General features: G+C 43.4%; 1 protein-coding gene across 6 annotated transcripts in view; it reads right to left on the bottom strand.

Annotated features, from left to right (window-relative positions):
- The window catches only part of CLSTN1 (calsyntenin 1), a 76,023-nt gene that overhangs the window by 11,241 nt on the left and 43,878 nt on the right, over positions 1 to 20,904 (bottom strand). For 3 of the 6 annotated variants that reach the window (XM_059875721.1, XM_024976738.2, XM_024976741.2), the window contains exons 3-10: positions 17,007 to 17,036; positions 15,651 to 15,846; positions 13,679 to 13,887; positions 11,531 to 11,680; positions 11,227 to 11,412; positions 7,810 to 8,058; positions 6,527 to 6,648; positions 80 to 242 (exon numbers count right to left, since the gene is read on the bottom strand). In XM_059875721.1, the coding sequence (XP_059731704.1) occupies positions 80 to 242; positions 6,527 to 6,648; positions 7,810 to 8,058; positions 11,227 to 11,412; positions 11,531 to 11,680; positions 13,679 to 13,887; positions 15,651 to 15,846; positions 17,007 to 17,036 (1,305 nt within the window). The remainder of the gene's footprint in view (positions 1 to 79; positions 243 to 6,526; positions 6,649 to 7,809; positions 8,059 to 11,226; positions 11,413 to 11,530; positions 11,681 to 13,678; positions 13,888 to 15,650; positions 15,847 to 17,006; positions 17,037 to 20,904) is intronic. The other 3 variants (XM_024976739.2, XM_024976740.2, XM_024976742.2) reach the window with 1 other exon arrangement.

Raw genomic sequence — 20,904 nt, 5'->3', positions numbered from 1 at the left:
GCTTCTATTAATATCAACACAGCAGAGAAAAAGTATTGCTCCTGAGACTGAGGGGAAAAGGAGTACCCGTGACCGTTACCTTGCCAGCAAGCCCCAACCACAAGCTGGGTTTCGATCTTGGATGGATGAAGTGGGTAATCTTCAGTGACAGAGAAGGGCTCATGAGGGACACCGTCCACGTAGAGGGTCACACTGGGGATTTCCACGTTGAGGACGTAGTGATGCCATTCCTCGTCACAGACCTGTGGGGCCAAGGGAAGTGTTAGGTGTGTAACACTCTCCTTCCTTCTCACCCTTCCACACAACTGGACACGAGAACGAATTTCTGTTTTCCTAGAAAGGAAAAGATTTAATGCAACAGGAACTTCCCTGGTGGTCCAGTGGTTAAGACTTCGCCTTCCAATGCAAGGGGTGTGGGTTCCATCCCTGGTCAGGGAACCAAAACCCCACATGCCTTGTGGCCAAAATACCAAAACATAAAACAGAAGCAATATTGTTAACAAATTCAATAAAGACTTTAAAAATGGTCCACATCATCAGTCAATAAATAAAAAGGCAACAAAATATGTCTCTTCCCACCATGTCTCACCCAAAGGGCCCAGGTGACAACCACCTCAAGGACATGTCAGACTGGGGGGCAGGGAGGGGCGCTTCAAATGGTGAGCTGCCCAACCCCCTTCTGCCAGGAGCGTGACACGAGGGAATTCTAGTATCGGCAGGATGGTCACCACTCGGGGGGCTGGCAGTTCCTTTTCTGGATCAAAATGAAAAATACCTCCCGTCTCAGAATGAGGCCCACTGTGCATCATGTGCTTTCCTTTCTCGGTTCAAAGATGATGCTCTATACAAATATGAACATTAAGCTCAGGTGGCCAAATTCAACTGAGTTCCTCTCCTATCCCTTGCTGTCACGCAGGGAGTGCTGGTCTGCAGTCTCCGAGGCCCCACCTGGTCTGGCACTGGCCTGATTTCTGGCTTATGTTTTATGCAAGAACAGGGACAAGCAGAGAAGGAGATACTGTGGGATGAAATTTCTAAACATGCCTTTCAAATAGTTTGCCCAAAGCTTCCCTGGTGGCCCAGTGATAAAGAATCTGATGACAAACGCTGGAGACATGGGTTCAATCCCTGATGTGAGAAGATCCCACATGTGGCAGAGCAACTAGGCCTGTGTGCCACAACTACTGAGCCCATGTGCTGCAACTACTGAAGCCCACACATTCTAGAGCCCATGCCCTCCAACAGAAAGGCCACTGCAACGAGAAGCCTGCGCACCCCAATGGGAGAGCAGCCCCTGCTTGCCGCAACTAGAGAAAAGCCCAAGCAGCAATGAAGCCAAAAATCAAATAAATGAATAATTTTTTTTTCCAGTTCAGTTTAGTCGCTCAGTCGTGTCTGACTCTTTGCGACCCCATGAATCGCAGCATGCCAGGCCTCCCTGTCCATCACCATCTCCCGGAGTTCACTCAAACTCACGTCCATCGAGTTGGTGATGCCATCCAGCCATCTCATCCTCTGTCGTCCCCTTCTCCTCCTGCCCCCAATCCCTCCCAGCATCAGAGTCTTTTCCAATTTAAGTTTGCCCAATTTACCTTTTAGTTCTAAGAAACTGAACCAAGGAGAAATTGAGAGCTTAAACAGGCCAGAAACATCAAAATAAATGAAGACATTACCAAAGATTACTCCCAAAAGAAAAGCAACTGCTTTTGAGCCTGAGGAAAAATTCAAACCTATAACACTGTATATATGTTTAGTATATACTCATGATATGTGTGTATATAAATGTGTCATCACATATTTCTAAATAAAGGAATTACACAGTAATTCACTTTTGAGATAGGTTCAGTTCAATTCAGTCGCTCAGTCGAGTCCAACTCTTTGCGACCCCATGAATCACAGTATGCCAGGCCTCCCTGTCCATCACCAACTCCCAGAGTTCACTCAGACTCATGTCCATCGAGTCAGTGATGCCATCCAGCCATCTCATCCTCTGGCGTCCCCTTCTCCTCCTGCCCCCAATCCCTCCCAGCATCAGAGTCTTTTCCAATGAGTCAACTCTTCATATGAGTTGGCCAAAGTACTGGAGTTTCAGCTTTAGCATCATTAAGATCTTAATTTTAGTTTAAGTCTTTATTTCAAACAAGTTCTGTAATAGAAGTTTCTTCAGAAAGTAATTTATATTACATTCCTAGTTTTACAGATATTACAGGTTTCTAGGGGATTAGTAGAATAACACTGTACTTAAATATCAGTAATATTTGGTCAAAGTCCATGAGCATATTCTAAGAAGACAGTAGTCAAGTTCAAGTGCGTCGCTAAGTCGTGTCTGACTCTTGCGACCCCATGGACTGTTGCCCACCAGGGTCCTCTGTCTATGGGATTCTCCAGGCAAGAATACTGGAGTGGGTTGCCATGGCCTCCGCCAGGGGATCTTCCTGACCCAGGGATCGAACCCATGTCTCTTCTGTCCCCTGCTGGCAGGCAGGTTCTTTACCACTAGGGCCACCTGGGACCACTCCAACTACTCACTTTACATCAACAATAGCCTCGCTCCCCTTTGTGCACGTGTGTGCTCACTCAGTTAGCTGTGTCTGACTCTTTGAAACCCCATGGACTGTGGAGCCCACCAGGCTTCCCTGTCCATGGCATTCCCCAGGCAAGAATACTAGAGTGGGTAGCCATGTCCTTCTCCAGGGAATCTTCCCGACTCAGGAGTTGAACCCAGGTCTTCTGCATTGCAGGCAGATTCTTTATCAACTGAGCTACGCAGGCAGTGAAGATAGTAGTAGAATTAGTATAATTTTTTAATTTCCTTGAAAACAGGGAGATGAGGAGAGTGAAACCCCAAGCCACAGACAACACCCACGATAATACTGCTGATGAGGTGACTACATGAATGCTGAGACAAGCCAAGTGGAGAAAAGCAACAGGGTTTCAGATTCAGGAGATACCAGAGGGTGTGAAGCCACATTAAAAAAAAAAAAACCTTTATAAAGACAACAGAAAGGAGAGTTCAAAACTTAAAGCTAGGGGGAAAAAAAGTCATGTTGATCAACTATCTCTTTTCAAAGTGTAGGAAAGCTAATTTCATGTAAAACTGAGGGTGGGGGAATGGAAATGATCATGACTCAATTCCACATGAAGTTTTTAAAAGGAAAAGAAAAGACAAACAAAGGGAATAATATCCCTTCAGCTAATGAAACCATACCTGAAAGTCATACCTAACAAAAGAGATGAGAACAATGATCTTTTATCTTAAAACATGCTAAAAGACACAAGGAGAATGACATAAAACAGTAAAAAACAAGTTCATAATTAAAGCAACTCAGAAACGAGGTGACAGGATACAGAAATGATTTAAATGAAAGGGACGGTTACAGTAAAAAAAGGTGAAGAATATCAACAAAAGATAAAAGGACTCCCCAGGGAGGAAAACCAAAGCAATGAAAAAGAATACCGAAAACCCTGCATGAAATACCCAAATATTTGAAACTAGATACTATAAGAGAATAACACATATTTGGGAAAACAGACCTAAAACCACCAAGACGTATTCATAAAATTAAAAAGAAGAGGAAGAGAAAGAAATACATCCTATGATCATCCAAACAAAAAGACTAAATATTTTATAAATGAAAGAAAATCAAGTTGTTGTCAGAGTTTAATAGCAACATTTTATGTTAGAACTCAATGAAGGAGAGAGATTTTCTGTTCTTAGAAATCTTACATCTGAGCCAGAGATGAGATATCCAGCCAAAGTGACCTTCAGTATAAAGGCCACAGACAAACTATTAAAACAACATGTAAGAACTTAGGAATTAACTGTTCCCATGAGCCCTTCCTGGGAACACACTTCCTACCACCCAAGTGACCAGAAAACAAATGCCACAAGGATAGTGACACTGACCATTGATGGCTGCTTACAACACGAAGAGAAAAAACCAGACCCAGGGCTTAAACAGATCAGAAACATTAAACCCCATTCTGATCAAGTCTTTAGAGCCCACTCCCAATGTACGGGGTATAAAGAAAAGAGAGGAGGGACTTCCTGGGTGGTCCAGTGGTTAAGAATCTGCCTTCCCAAGCAGGGAATGCAAGTTTGATCCCTGGTATAAGATCCCATATGCGGAGGAGCAACTAAGCCCACGTGCCTCAACTATAGAGAAGCCCACGCACTCAATAAAGAGCGCATGTGCTGCAACTAAGACCCAACACAGCCATAAGGAAGTAGGCAGATAGATAAATACATAAATATTTTTAAAAGGAGGAGAAGACAGAGGAGCATGTTACATTACACCACAGGGAAGCAACCAGGCAAATCTAAACTCTTGAAAACTATGGGACTAAAGCCTGATTTTATTACCAAATGAATTCCAAGGGAGAAGAGGAGAGTCTATAGATTAAAATAAACTCAAAAAGTCTATCAGTCAATCCCAATGTATGGCCCCTTATTGGATCCTGATTCAAACAAACAAAACTGTAAACACAAAAACACCTATGAAACAATCTGAACACTGGATGGATATTGAAAAACTATTAACAGTGGAGGTAACAGTGAAGTAAGACTGACCAAGAGCTGATAATTACTGAACCCAACTGAAGGGTGTGTGGAGTTGTGCCTTATACTAATCTGTCCACTTTTACCTATGTCTAAAATTTTCCGTGATAAAGTTTCAAAAACATGTAAACAGAAGGAACTAAACACTGGGATGCCCCTGGCAGTCCAGGGGTTAGGACTCTGCTCTTCCACTGCAGGGGGCATGGGTTTGATCCCTGGCTGGGGAACTAAGATCCCTCATGCCATGGGGTGCAGTCAACTTTTTATTTAAAAGAAAAGAAGAAATTAAATATATAAATGCAGGCTATGATTATGAAAACAGAACTATACTTAAAATGTATACCTATGCTGCAAAAGTTTTTTTCTGGATACCTTTCTTAGTGTCTTGAAAAAATTTATGACAATGGTTTCCGAGAAAGAAATGATCTAGGTAAATAAAAATGACAACAGTAAGAGATGAATGCTGTCACCTGGACAGTGACCTCATCTTTCTACCAAAACACACTTTCTTCCTCTCATATGGGCTCTTATGTATCTATCTTGTAACAGTTTCAGACAATGCTATATTTCACCAACTATAAGCACATATAACACTATGTCCGCTCATATCTACTAACTCCAGGAGACAAATAAATTAAGCCCAGGCCAAATGTTTCCTTCTTGTCCCAACTCTAAATCATGAGACAAAACAACCTGCTGTGATTGTAATGGAAAGGCTTTCTCAGTTCACAGCATCTCTTTGCTTCCTATAACACATTGATTCTTTGCACATGACACTTGCTTTTTTACCACTGCAACTGCTAGGAAATCAGCCTTGCAAAGATATGACATCATCACAAGAAGTTTATAATACGATCTAATGCCAAAACTGTAAACTCCTAATACTCCTTTAATACACCCAAGACCTAGCAATTCATGTGATGTCTCAAAGATGTCAAGACTGCTGGTTCCTTGAAAATTTAAAATATCGTGTCCCTGAATTTGCTGAGGCACCAAGAGTCCTGGGCACAATTTGGGAGCCAAGGACTTAGACAATGAATAAACAAATACAAGGATCTCAATTTTTAAGTAAGTGCTGCTTATCTCAATAAATTAAACACAGTATTTTGTATTTGAAACATACTATTTCTTTATATAGGCACACCTTGGAGATACCACAGGTTTAGCTCCAGACCACAGCAATGAATCAAGTATCACAAGAAAGTGAGTCACATGAATTTTTTTGGTTTCTCAAAGCATAAAAAGTTATATTTACACTATACTATTAAGTGTGCAACTGCATTATGTCTAAAAAATACCTGTGTCTGTGCGTCTGTATTTTAGTCGCTTACTCATGTCCAACTCTTTGCGACCACGTGGACTGCAGACTGCCAGGATCCTCTGTCCATGGAATTCTCCAGGTAAAAATACTGAAGTGGGTTGCCATGCCCTCCTCCAGGGGACCTTGCCTGACCCTGGGATCAAAGCCAGGTCTCCTATATTTCAGGCAGATTCTTTACTATCTGAGCCACCAGGGAAGCCTAATTTAAAAATACTTTACTAAAAACTGTAACCATCATCTGAAAATGCTTAGGACTTCCAGGGCAGTCCAGTGGTTAAGATTCCATGCTCTCAGTGCAGGCGCTGGGGTGGGGGGGGGCACAGGTTTGATTCCTGGTTGGGGAACTAAGATCCTGCATGCTGCAGAGTATGCCCCCCCCCCAAAAAAACCCAATATCTGAGAAGTACAATAAAATAAGGTAAGCCTGTATTAATATTTTATGTATAAAATACACACATGTAAAAAAAACAAAGTCTTTCAATGTGAAGGAGTTCCATGGATTTAATGTGCTATCCTATTACCCACAGACACAGAAATCGTAAAAGCTTCAATACACCTTGCCCGTAAATAGTTGGTCCTGTGCAGTTTCAGTGCCCATTTACTCTCTCTGAAAAAAAATCCTATCAGTGAGTTTTCCATTCCCTCACCTGACTCAGCTTCCAGTGGAACTCTGCAGGTTTGTATTTCTTCTCTTCTGAAGGATCCTGACGGAGGAGGAAAACCAGCCGGCAGCCGTGGACATAGAGTGAGTAATGGTGTCGGTTCATCTCTGCAGAGAGAAATTCTACTGGTAAACCACCAGCTTAACTCACTACTCACCAGACAGCTTTTGCAGAAACTAACACCTGTGCCCAGCCATTTTTATTCTGGCTGGCCAAAAATTAATTCTGTTATTTCACGAACACTTTGTGGGTTATTACATTCAATAGTTACACCTGACACATCTGTAAATCTTCTCCAGCACCGTTGAGTTTCATTTTCACTTTCTACATGAGAATTAATCACTAAGGTTTTTTGTCTGTTAGTTGAATATTCACATCATCTGAAGTATAACTATATTCTGAAGAACTACCATCTTATGAGACTCCAGTATACATGTCACTCAGACAATTAGAGAAAGTATCTGCATTAAAATTCACCGAAGAATTCTTCTTCACTCAAAATTTCATTATGCATCATTGTAAAAAAAATTTAGGGTAATAAACTTGTGTTTACAATATACACAAGGTTGGAACAAAAATCTAAGAGCGAAATGTGAATAACAACAATCGTTAAGTTGTGCAGTGAATCCTTGATCAATTTTAAGTTCTAACAACTTAACACAGTGATGTTAATCATATCACTCTCTAAAAATGTGCATCTCCAGTCAATAATGTGTTAAGACCCAAAGGAGAAATAAAAGCTGTTATTTCTTCAATGGATTTTGAAGACAGTTTTACCAGCCTAAACGAACTCTCCAGGGTGGGCCAAGGCAGGGTTAGGAACAGATACACTTGGGTTGTGGGCTTCCCAGGTGGCACTAGTGGTCAAAAACCTGCCTGGAAATGCAGGAGATGTAAGAGCTGCAGGTTCAGTCTCTGGGTTGGGAAGATGCCCTGGATGAGGACATGGCAACCCACTCCGGTATTCCTATCTGGAGAACCCCACGGACAAAGGAGCTTGGAGGGCTGCAGTCCATAGGGTCACAGAGAGTTGACGTGACTGAAGCGACTCAGCATGCATGCATGCACGCAAACATGCACACTTGGGCTTTACTGAGAAGTGGGGCCTGATCCACTGAGTAAAACTAACAAACGCCTAGATGCCAGTGCCAGATCTTGAGCAGAGAACCACGAGTGTCACCAACAGCCTGTGGGAGCCTTTAGGATTAGAATAAGTGCCGGCTCCAGGCTCCACTGCAAGGATGTCCCTTACAGCGAAGCTGACCTACCTGTTTTGTCTGAGCTGCAAAGAATCGTCTCCTTCTTCTTGCCAAATGGCCCGTGCCTCATCCACACAGAGATCGTAAAGGGCTCCTTGGGGTTGACGGAGACGATGCCGTCTGGGACCCTCACCGCCTGAGTGCCATTGAACTCAAAGACCTGGTCGCTGTCATGGCCGTTGTCCGTGGGAAGGCCAATGGTCCAGTTCCAGGAGCCTCCTGGGGAAGGCAGCAGCTCAGCTGTGCCAGACGCAGCACCTGAAGCAACACAGTGACGCTTACTGTGCACCATGCGATGAACTCACATGGGATAAGCATTTCAAGGCCCACGAGGTACAGTCTTTATTTTAAAATTACTATTGAAACATAGTTAACATACAATGTTGTGCTAGTTTGAGGTACACAGCAAAGTGATTCAGTTATACATAAACTTATTCTTTTTTTACATTCTTTTTCACTATAGGTTGGTACAAGATATTAAGTAGAGTTCCCTGTGCTACATAGTAGGTCCTTATTGTTTATCTGTTTCATAAATAGGAGTGTGTATATGTTAATCCTCTGCCCTTTCTCCTTTGAAAAGCCTAAGTTTGTTTTCTACGTTTATGCATCTATTTTGTAAATAAATTCATGTGTATTTTTTTTATTCTTCTTAGATTCCACATATAAGTGATATCATACAACGCTCATCTTTCTCTGTCTGGCTTACTTCACTTAGTTTGATGATCTCTAAGTCCATCCATGTTGCTGCAAATGGCATTATCTCTTTCTTTTTCATGGCTCAGTAATATCACACACACACACACTATCCATTCATCAGCTGACGGACACAGGCTGCTTCCATGTCGTGACTGTTGTGAACAGTGTCGCTCTGACACTGGGGCACATGTATTAAGGCACCGTATTTATCTTAATGGCTAAACAATCTGCTAATTCAGTTTTCTTTTCCTCAAAACTAAGAGTTTTTATTACTAAAAAGATGAAAAAATAACCATGGTTACTATCTTTAAAAAAAAGAAAAAGAAGAAGGAATAGGAAAGAGGAGTTTTAACTTTTAAAAACTGTGACTCACTATGTTGTACAGCAACTACACTTTAATTAAAAAAAAAAGCAGCATTACTCGTGATCTCACCCCACTGTATACACTGTTAACATCTGGGTATAAACACTTCCAGTCCTTTCTTTATGAATATACACGTATTACTAAAATATGTATAATGTGTATGCAAATATATTATAAAAATGGACTCCTACTCTGTACTTACATATATGACCATTCATAGTCTCGAGCACAATTTAAAATGTCTGAACAGCACTTTATTGGATAGAATTTGTACAATAATTTATTTAAGTAATCTGTCCTGTGAGCAGAGTCACCTCTAATTCTTTTCTGTGATAAACCTTGCGTCGACGAGGACCTCAGGGTCTCCATGATTATTCCCTTAGGATAAATTCTAGAAACGGGATACTAAGCCAGAGTACATGAGACATTTTCACAACTGTTGTTAAACATTGCCAGGCTCAATTTTTTTTTTTTAATTCGTCCACAGAGAATTCTGCAACCTCTCCCAGCCCCTGGGCCCTTAACTTTCCTATTTATAGGAGCAGCAGGACTAGGCTAGAACAGATTGGTCTTTCAAGTATCATCTGATCTCAGTTCAAATCCAAGCTCAGGCTCTTCCTAAAAGTGTGAGGCAACTCAGTCTCCCTCAGTCTCAACTAATTCCTCTGGAAAGATGAGGAATAACTCCACTGCTTTGTGGGCCTGATGGGATGATAAAGAAAATAACACGTGTGCAAGTAACCTAGTGTATATAGGAAGCACTCGGACAGGAAATTCTTTCTATCTTTGAACTGTTCTGCTGAGAAAATGCTTATTAAATACCAAATAAATAATGGCAGCAGCAATATGGATGAAGCAAGAGACTATTGTACTGAGTGAAGTTCAGATCAGATCAGATCAGATCAGTCGCTCAGTCATATCCGACTCTTTGCGACCCCATGAATCGCAGCACGCCAGGCCTCCCTGTCCATCACCAACTTCCCGGAGTGAAGTTAAGTCAGGAGAGAAGGAGAAATATCCTATGACATCCCTTATATGAGGAATCTTAAAAGAAATGATACAAATGAACTTACAAAACAGATACAGACTCACAGACTTAGAGAAGGGTGTCAGGGGTGATGAATTGGGTGGGTGGCGGTGGGTGGGTGGGGAGAGTCAGGAAGTCTGGGGTCGACACTGCTGTATTTAAAATGGATAACCAACAAGGACCTACTGTATAGCCCAGAACTCTGCTCAATGCTATGTGGTGGCCTGGAGGGCAGGGGAGTTTGGGCAAGAATGGATACAGATAAATGTATGGCTGAGTCTCTTTGCTGTTCACCTGAAACTATCACCACATTGTTTGTTAACTGCTATACCCTAGTACAAAACAGAAAGTTTTAAAAAATAAAAAGCTAAAGAAGAAGAATGGCATGAGAAAGCATGGTTTTTACATTATACTTACATAATTTAAAACAGAAAATACTCCAGACCTCTTCACTTACACATTTTTAGGTACCTGATTATGAGAATCTGGACTCATAGTCAGACACCCAAGTATATTCAGCACAGGGATGAGCCAACAGAGAATATACTTTTTCCCTGTTGCTGCTTCTTCATATGACAATTTTCAATTACGTAAGAAAATCGGTTGCCCAAGTCTGTTATCATTTGGTGAAGAGACAAGTGAGCATCAGAAAACACTGCCTCCGAAGCTCTTACTGAGCAGCTCCCAGAACACAAGAGACCCTTCTGATCATCAAGAAGCAATTTAAGTTAGTGGTGTTCTGGGACTTCCCTGGCGATTCAGTGGTTAACACACCATGTTCCCACTGCAGGGGATATAGATGCAGTCCCTGGTCCGGGAACTAAGATCCCATGTGCTGAGCAGAGTGGCCAAAACATAACATAAAAAAGTTACTGGTGTTCTACCACCAGCTGTGTGAAAGATTCTTCCTCAGCATTTTCCCTGAGAAGTATCCATACCTCTCCTCCACCTGACTTACATAAACCCGAAAAATATCCAGACTGATGGTGAAGATGGAGAACGAGCCTTGGGTCAAATTCTTGACCATTCTATGCTCTACCTGCTCCACACCTTGTTTGTGCGACACAAAGACTATATATTCAATGCAGGTTTCATTTTCATTTCCATTTCCTATTTCACGTTTGCCAAAAGCTATCACATTACCTAGTTTTTTTTCTTTAGTCCTTAAATAATAAATTCATTTCATTTAAAGCACACTCCTTACAGAACCCTTATTTGGATGATTCCCAACGTATGTTAGAGAAAGACATGCTTGAAATCAGTGGGTCTTAAGGTAGCACACGCGCACACTCTTCTGAATGGGCTTTTGGGGCCTGGGGTTCCTCCCTGGCCTCCTTACTGCAGAGCCGATGAAGTGACTTCTCGGAGTAGGTGTCACGGTCACAGCCCTTCCCGATGTGGCTGGTCTCCAGCTCCACCACCACCTGTGCCGAGGCCACCGACTCGTCACACGTTTCCAGGTGGACATTCGGAAAGAGTGTCAGAGCGCCAGTGCCAGGCTCGTATTCCACCCTGTTGTTCCATCCTGCGTGGGCCCACGGGGAGGGTGGGGTGGAGGGGAGAAGAGGAACACTCCTGTTAGGTCTCCATGGTGGACAGACTTTTGGAGCAGGTGCGAGAGCAGCACAGAGAGGGAGGCTCACCTTGCCACCCAGGGGTGCAGGTGGGCTTGATGCTGATCTTCACCAAAACGTCTTCTGCTGCTCTTTTCTTCCCGCAGTCGTAGGCCGTGACAGTCAGCTTGTACTGGTGCTCTTTACCATAGTTCAGCTTCTCTGTGTTTTTAATGTAACCTTCCAAAGGGAAAAACAACAGTGAGAACCCAAACCCATTCCGTTTCCCTCCTCCTGACTTTTTTTAATTGAAGTACAGTTGATGTACAATACTGTGTCAGTTTCAGGTGTACAGCAAAGTGATTCATGTATATACACATTTTTTTCCAGATTATTTTCAAGCCCATGTTGTGTTTTACTTCTGTCGTCCTACGCTGAAACACAAAATGCACGTGCTTTCAGCCCTGGAAGTACTAACACAGAAATAAACTTATGCTTCAGATAATTAACACTCAGTTTGGCTTTCCTGAGCTTGAACACACACTAAATCCACCTTGAAAGACTGTTTAAGCAGAAGAATGAGTCTACAGAATGCAGCCTTCATTTATTCTTACAGCTGTATTTGATTTTATATTTAAGATTTAATATGTAAGGGCTTCCCTGGTGGCTCAGTGGTAAAGGAGACACGGGCTCGATCCCTGGGTCTTGGGAAGATGCCCTGGTGAAGGGAATGGCAACCCACTCCAGTATTCCTGCCTGGGAAATCCCACAGACAGAGGAGCCTGGCAGGCTACAGTCCATGGGGTCACAGAGTCAGACACGACTTACTGACTAAACAACAACAAGATAATGTGTAAAAGCATAAATAGACAAAATAATCCAAGTAATTCAAATATTAAATATGAGATGAAGCTGCATTAAATACTTTTTGCTAAAAGATTTACTTTTTTAGAGAGACTTCCTACCCTCACCAAGCAGGAGAGAAGCCTGCTTTCTCAACATGTGTGCAGATTTCTGCAAAGTGTTTGCATCGTGTCCATCATTTCATCGAAGATTCTGGACTGTGTGTTAACAATGGAGACACCACAGGATCATCAAGAAGGCATAACCCAATAAAGAAGCTGAGCTCCAGACTAAGTTAATACTGTTCCATTACTAAGGATGGAGGTGGGGCTGGCAGTAAGGTATCAACTTCATTTTCAAGATGAGGCAGAAGATTCCAATGTGATGGAGAACAGAAAACAAGGCAAATTGAGAAGCAGTCTTGTTCGGATGCAAGCTGGCTGAAAGGCAGGGAGATGATAAAATAAAAACATCTTAGGCAGTGGATTTTTATTAGATTTCAGTGGGAAAGGAGAAAAATGATCATCCTAAAAGAGAATGTTTTTGTCAAACATCAAACTTTGGTGTCAGAAAACAGGCTTTCAGGGGACAGAGTAAAAATTTAAACGTAATCTAAACAGATATTTCTCCAAAGACATACAGATGGCCAAAAGGCACCTGTATGAAAAGATACTCAACAAGGCTAACTATTAGAGAAATGTAAATCAAAACTACAATGAGATAGGGAATTCTCTGGTGTTTCAGTGGTTAGGACTCTGAGCTTCCCTGCACGGAGCAGGAGTTCAGTTCCTGGTCAGGCAACTAAGATCCCACAAGCCACTCGGTATGGACCACACACACAACTGAGTCACTGTGCTGTACACCTGAAACTAACATAACATTGTAAATCAACTATACTTCAATTTAAAAAAAAACTTAAGCGTGAAACAGACACACCAAGTTAGGTCTTGCTATGGACTGAATGTGTGTGTCCTCCCAAATTCTTACACTTGAAGTTGTGACCCTCATGGTAATGTATTAGGAAGTGGGGCCTTTGGGAGGTGATGAGCTTTAGGTAAGCTCACAAGGGTGGAGCCCTCGATATGGGATCAGTGTCCATACAAGACAAAGAGACTAGAGCTTTCTCCCTGCCATGTGCGGACACACCAAGAAGCAGGTCCTCACCAACACTGAATTACTGAGCACTCTGTCTTAGACTTCCCAGCCTCCAGAACTGTATGAAGTAAGTGTCTGTCATTTTGTGTTTATGGTGTTTGGTGAGAGCAGCCTGAATGGACTGACTGTGAGTTTCACTGAAGTGCAGACAAAGTGTGGGTTTGAAGCCAACTGGTGTAGAGGGGGCTGCCTGCCCCATCTCCCCGTCGGGGAGGAATGCGCCCACTTCTGGGTTCTCACCATCTTTGTCAACGGTGAATGGCACATCTGGGGTGACGATCTCATAGCTGCAGATTTGGCTGAACTGGGGGGAGCAGTCCGCGTCCACCGCCTCCACCCTCAAGATGCTGTCGTACTGCTTCCCCTCCACCACTGTGGCTTTGTAGGACTTCTCCTTGAACACGGGCGCATATTCGTTGACGTCGTTCACCTGAATGTGGACAGTTGCTCTGGAAGAACGGGGGGGGAAAAAAGCTGTCAGTTTTGCTTGTTTGTATTTTTACCCGAAGAATAAACTTCTGCCCTATGGTTAAATTTCCTTTTTTTCCGATATCCTGTTTTATTAAATTATATGTGGAGATGAAAATTAAACTGCTCACTGTTTTTAATTTAGCATGGAGACAACAGAAAGTTAAAACAGGAATTTGGGTTGATGCTACAAAGTCCTACTGAGTAAGGCAGTTGGTACATAACAGACTTGGGAGACTTCCCTGGTGGTTCAGTGGTTAAGACTCTGTGCTTCCAAAGCAGGTAGCACAGGTTGAATCCCCGGTTGGGGAACTAAGATCCCATACACTGCATGGAGCAGTCAAAAAAAACAAAAGAGAGAGACGGGATTTTCTTGACAATGTAGGGCAGGGCATGCACAAGGCGGGTAACTATATACCAGATATCTGTTTGTGCTCAACCCAGAAAGTTAAAAATATTTTGTTACAAAATCTGGGGAAAAAAAAAGTTAGGAAGTAGAGGTAAAAAGCAGAGATAGAAAATGGGAAATTATGAGCTTATTAAAACAAGTTTTATCCTGCTTCTAAGGAATAGAGAGCATCAGTAAACCACTGCTGGGATATCACCCACTACTGACCAACAAATGAAGGACTTCAACTTGCCCTCCCTGATCAACTACATTCCATCTCCCCAGTGTGGGCACAAGAAAACTAAGGCATCATCAGACCAAGCTACTGAAAACCATCAATCTCGAGTGCTACTGACCAGGGCATGTTTCTGAATCAGACAAGGTCCCTGACTGAAACAAGGCCTTTGTCAAGGAAAACTGCAACATCGCACTTTGTAAAATGGATGAGGCATGATTCACTGACATGTAGCATCCAGCTATTCACCAAGACCCTCCCTACCCCATGGTACCCCCATCCATCCTGACCCTCACAGTGGGATATGTGACATCACCTCACCCACGGAGCTTCTTTCCTTAACCAATACAGTAAGAAGAAACTGATACTTGGAAAAATTAAATTTGCCTAATGTTGGGGGACTAGTAAATGGTGGAGAAAAGACCTAGAAAAAGACTAAATCTAGGTCTTGTCCAATTGTCTCCGTGACACCAGTAGTTCTCAACTGGTAGGAAGCATGTGAACATACCCAGGATTGGGGGCAGAAGTAAGCTTTCTTTTACCCGCTCAAATGCATTTCATGCCCTTAAAATTTATGGGAAAAAAAATACATATATATATAAACATAACAAAAGAATATCTTCCTCCAGGAAAAGTGGGCTTGTCGAATTTTCAATGGAAGGCCCTAGCATTTTTACTAGAGTAGCTGGGAGAATAAAATTACTCATTCATTTATTCAACATCTAACAAGTATTGGACACTTGCTGGGAGCCATACACAAGGGTAAACACACAGGATTCCTGCCCTCAAAGAGCTGACAATCTCAATAGGGACAATCAGAAACTATCCTCTGCCTTGTGTTTCAAAACTGAAAAGTCGTGGGACTTCCTTGGCAGTACAGTGTCTAAGACTCTGCACTCACAATACAGGGCGCCGGGGTCCGATCCATGGTCAGGGAACCAGATCCCACATGCCACACTAACAGTTAGCATGCCACAACTAAGACCTGGCACAGCCAAATAAACAAATATTTTAAAAGCAAACAAAAGCAGTAAGTTTTAGGACAGTGGCAACAGTCACTGTTTTCCTTACACACACACACACACACACACACGCATACACTCTTTGTCCCGCTCACTTACTTGTGAGATTTTTTCACATTGGCCCCGTCTGGCCCCTTCCCGCAGTCATAGGCCTGGATGGTGAACGTGTAATCCTTCTGCAGCTCACAGTCCAGCTTCTCTGTGGAACGAATGACCCCCTCGCCAGTGGATTTATCCACCACCACTGCGTCAAAGGGCACATTCTGTCCATGAATCTTAAATCCACAAATCTCACCTGGGGAGTCAAAGCAGCATGGGTTAGGATTTCTGCCACACAAACCCAGGGTGCGCTCCCCTCCACCCCTAAAGAAAATGAACAACGACAATTCGGCAGCCAGGGGTTGGGGGTGGGGGGAGGGTCTGTGGACAAAGCGAGGGCGCTTGTGCTTTCATAGGGGGTAAGTTCTGGGGGCTTTAGTAAAAAGAAGCATGTTCTGGCTTTCCAAGCAACTTGTTTAACTTTGCATCCATTCATGCAGGAATACAAAAGAGAGAAAGAGAAAATATAGACAGGCATTTCACAGGAGTACTTAGGAGAGCTCCGGGGTAAAGTAGTTTCATTAGCTAACAGCCAAGGCCTGGTAACACAGAGGAGCTGCCCAGGGACCTGGGAGGGCCGGGCAGTGGTTTTGATTTGGACCAGAGAGGAGGCTAAAAGGCATAGTTAAGTGTTGAGAAAGGAAGAAGCGTGAGGCATAGGTTCAGCACCAGAATTACAGAAGGTCTGTCCAAAAAAAAAAAAAAAATTCTAAGAAACAAGTCTTCCTGTGCAATGAGCCTGGCTAAAATTAGGGAATCAAAACAAACTACTAAATGAGAAAAAGGTAGAAATACCAACTTTTCAGGCATCCATTTCAACAGCTATCATCTGTGATTGAGATACAGTCTCCATTCTGGGGAGGGATGTGCTAGACTGCCCTTGGTTTTGGACTTTATCCTATCAGACCTGAAGAAGAAGCCTGCCTGGGAATGGAAGTGCATCCAAGTTCGTTTATGAGCTTCACTGGGAGTTAAAGTGTAGGTCTCCATTCTGGCCCAGGGGAGAACACATATAAACATTCTGATGTGTGTAGAATATATTTCACATAAAAACAAAACTTCCAAAATTACAACAAGCAGAAAATGGTTACACAGTGAATCTCTCAGATCCAATTTTTTAAAAAAGAATAGGATTATCCATATAGTTCAAATGGATGTCTGATTTCCAGATATTTCTAACCAAGGGTTTGGTTACATACAATTCCCATCAATAGACTTAAAAAATAGAAACAAAGTAGGAGAATAAATACGGGGAAAGAGCATGACAGTTTCTTCTGTTTGAGGGCTGAGTCCCAATTTCATTAACATAGTTAGTGGGTTAATGTCATAAGAGGGATAGAAAGAACCCTTTATCACCTTCTTTGGTGACTGTCACCTCAAAACTCTCTAAAGGGAGAAAAGATAAACCCATGTCAGTAATACAGGAAAGAACGAACTCTAAACAATAAGAAAAAAAAGTCAAAGATGCACATATTACATAGAAAAGCTTGACATCGTTTAACAATACACTCAGTAGCCAGTGGCTAACATTATTAGAGCAAAACTGAACCTTCAAGAACAAAATGTCTCTTTGCATCCCACTTACCACAGATGACACTAGCCTAGGGATGAAATACTGCTGTGAAGTTTCCTCACACCCACAGGTGTGATGGGGATCTCTCTTTTCAGGAATGCGTGGATGATAACAGTGTCTAAGTCAGTCTAGTTGCTGTTTTCTAGTTTTCAGATTTTCATTTTGAAGCTAAGTTCTTGGTGGCTGAATACCCTAACATTCAACTCATCATTGGCCTTAAGGAAACAGTGGGAGGGAAAGGTTTTATTTCAACCCCTTTGTTCTTGGCCTGAATAAATAACCATGTTTTCTCATCTAAGGTACCCAACCAAGGCAACCCATATCCATACAGAGACCTCTTCTCCTGGAACATCTGCTTATATGTGAACTGAAAGCAGATTTGGTCCTAACTGTAGCGATGCTGTCACGATCATGGTTTTCACTTCCTGAAACACCTGTTCTTCCAAGTCAGTATAAATCCTGCTCACCTCCCTCTACGACCCACTAGAGAGCAGATACAAGAAGGTCAGGGGTACCCTGCCCCAGACTCAGTGTGGCCTCGCCAAGGAAACCAAAAGGTTACCCAGCCTCAATTTCCTGCCCCCCCCTTTTTTAATGTATATCCCTGAACAGTATTGTTTCATTGTGTTTGTGACATGCAGTTCTTGTGACTTGATTTTTCACTCCACCTTTTCCAGCCGTGCGCATCTGAGATGTATTTATCTTTGCTAGCACCTGCAGATACAGAGTTCATTCACTCTCACTGGTACACACAGTTAGAAGCCAGTGAGTTAAAACGTAAGTGCTTAAAACACTGCCCAGCATAAAGGAAGCCCTCCACAAACACTGGCTGTTGTGGTAATGATTTCCCATTGTGTGAACACACTGGAGTTCCAGTGCTCTGCTGTGTGAACAAGGCTCAAGCCACTAGCCACGTGGCTTAAAACTGCTTAAAACTGAACTGAAATTCATGTTAAAAGTGCATAATATAGGGCTTCCCTGGTAGCTCAGTGGATAAGAATCTACCTGCGAGTGCAGGAGACGCCGGTTCGATCCCTGAGCCAGGAAGATCTCACATGCCTCAGAGCAACTAAGCCCAGGAGCCACAACTACTGAGTCTGTGCTCTAGAGCTCAGAAGCCACAACTGCTGAAGCCTGCGTGCCTTACAGCCCGTGCTCCGCAACAAGAGGAGCCCCCGGCAATGAGAAATCCATACACCATCGCCAGAGAATAGTCCCAGCTCGCCACAACTAGAGAAAAGCCTGAGCAGCAATGAAGACCCAGCACAGCCAAATAAATACTTTCAAAAATAAATTTAAAAAAATTTCTAAGTGCATAATAATACAAACTCAGTTCCTCCGTCACACTGGCTGCATTTCAAGTGCTCAAGAGCCACATGTGACTAGCAACTATTCAATGGAGATGTAGACATGAACATTCCATCACACTGCAAGCTCTACTGGACAGCGCTGCTCAGGGCAGGGGGCAGGCAAACCGGCAGGCCACGTCCAGCCAGAGCGTATTTCTGAGTGGCCTGCGAGCTGAAGATGGTTTCTGTGTGTTATTTCATGACACAAGATAATTGTAAGAAATTCAAATGTCAGTGTCCATAAGCAATGTTTTATCAGATCAGATCAGTTGCTCAGTCGTGTCTGACTCTTTGTGACCCCATGAATCGCAGCACACCAGGCCTCCCTGTCCATCACCAACTCCTGGAGTTCACTCAAATTCATGTCCATCGAGTCGGTGATGCCATCCAGCCATCTCATCCTCTGTCGTCCCCTTCTCCTCCTGCCCCCAATCCCTCCCAGCATCAGAGTCTTTTCCAGTGAGTCAACTCTTTGCATAAGGTGGCTGGAGTTTCAGCTTTAGTATCATTCCTTCCAAAGAAATCCCAGGGCTGATCTCCTTCAGAATGGACTGATTGGATCTCCTTGCAGTCCAAGGGACTCTCAAGAGTCTTCTCCAACACCACAGTTCAAAAGCATCAATTCTTTGGTGCTCAGCCTTCTTCACAGTCCAACTCTCACATCCATACATGACCACAGGAATGTTTTATAGGGATGCATAAAACAGAGACCTGCTAATGTCTTGTCTTGGGCTTCTTCCCCATGCCTCTCCCCCACAGTGGCACAGCTCGGTCACTGCCAAAGAGACCATCCCCCCATGGACTGCAAAGGTTCAAATCCTCACTGCCAGCCTTTTAGAGAAAGACTGGCTGATCACTGCTCTTTAATCCACCATGAGCAGAAACTGCTGGGTACCAGCTGTGTCCAACTATTTTCCAGAATGTGGTAATTCGCTTGACTATGTTTGCACTTTTGGGGTGTAACTAATAGAGTGGGATATATATTAAGATATGTCAAGTTTCCCAGCTTTAATTCAGTGGTATAATAACATCTTGGTTTTGTGTTTTTTTTTTGACTTGGAAGTCTGCTGTTCTAAAGAGAAAACGGTGAGGCGTCCTACGTCACTCACAGTGAGTGACAAGGCTTTCCCAACAAGGCCACTGCATAGGGAAGTGAGGTTTAAGACCTCAGATGAAGCCTCTGACCCGGGTGATGCTGCCTACACAGTGCCATGCTGAGTAAGAATTCAAAGACACTCACCAGGGACCTCCCTAGTGGTCTACTGGCTAAGATTCCACACTCACAGTGCAGGGAGCCTGGGTTCCATCCCTGGTCAGAGAACTAGATCTCACATGCTGCAACCAAGATCCCACCTCCCACACCCAAGAGCTGGCACAGTTTAAAAAAATTAGACACTCAGTCAAGCACTGTCCTTGAGATTGCTTCTGACCATGGGACCACAAGGAGAAATGGAACTGTCTGCTAGAAGCTGTAAACTGCCTGCTTCATGCTACCAGGCTGGGAGGAGGGGATAAACTTGGGCATCTCTCAGCCTTGTCAAAGAAGGACATCTCAAAATCAGCTCTCGTGTTCTACTTCCTTTCTGTCCTGTTCCTTCCCACTCAATCCAGACCATGTACTATTGCTCCAGGCTTTCCACGTGGTGCGAGTGGTAAAGAGATGTGGGTTCGATCCCCAGGTTAGGAAGATCCCCTGGAGAAGGAAATGCCAACCCACTCCAGTATTCTTGCCTGGAAAATTCCATGGACAGAGGAGGAACCTGGTGGGCTACAGTCCATGAAGCTGCAAAAAGTGGGACACGACTGAGCAACCACTGCTCCACTAGATAAATCTACAGCTCTGCTCTCATCATGTCTGAAATCCCCCACTGGGTTCCCTGGACAACCGACCCCTCTAGCCCTGCTGGCCTCAGAATGGACAAAACCTCCTGTCTCTCTCCACTCTTCATTCCCCTAAGATCATCTAAAATAGTCAAAAGGAGCTTTAGTAAAGAATTTTTAAAAAGCAAAACAGAAAGATATAACAATGGATGAAGCCAGCAGAGCAGAGCTCTCACTTCTCTCTCTCTCTGGCCACGTCCAGTTCTCATCTGACAGTGCTGAGCCCTCACTTTCCACATCAGTCCTTTTGGCTTCCAGCTTCTTCCAAATCTTAGTTCAAGCTCTTCCCCAGACAAGAGAGGGTGTCTCTGGAGCTGTTCCTGCAGCCTCCCCAGGTCTGGCGCTGTCCTGCCCTCATGCTGCAGCCCCAGTGGAGGTCACCAGCACCGGCTTGGATACTTCAGGTTCTCTCGTGTGACAGAAATCCACTCCAGCCAACTCAGCGACAGGG

Source organism: Bos taurus, chromosome 16 (assembly GCF_002263795.3).
Source record: "Bos taurus isolate L1 Dominette 01449 registration number 42190680 breed Hereford chromosome 16, ARS-UCD2.0, whole genome shotgun sequence".
Taxonomy (NCBI): domain Eukaryota; kingdom Metazoa; phylum Chordata; class Mammalia; order Artiodactyla; family Bovidae; genus Bos; species Bos taurus.
Note: the sequence above shows the minus strand (reverse complement) of the source record. Positions and strands in the feature narration are given on the sequence as shown.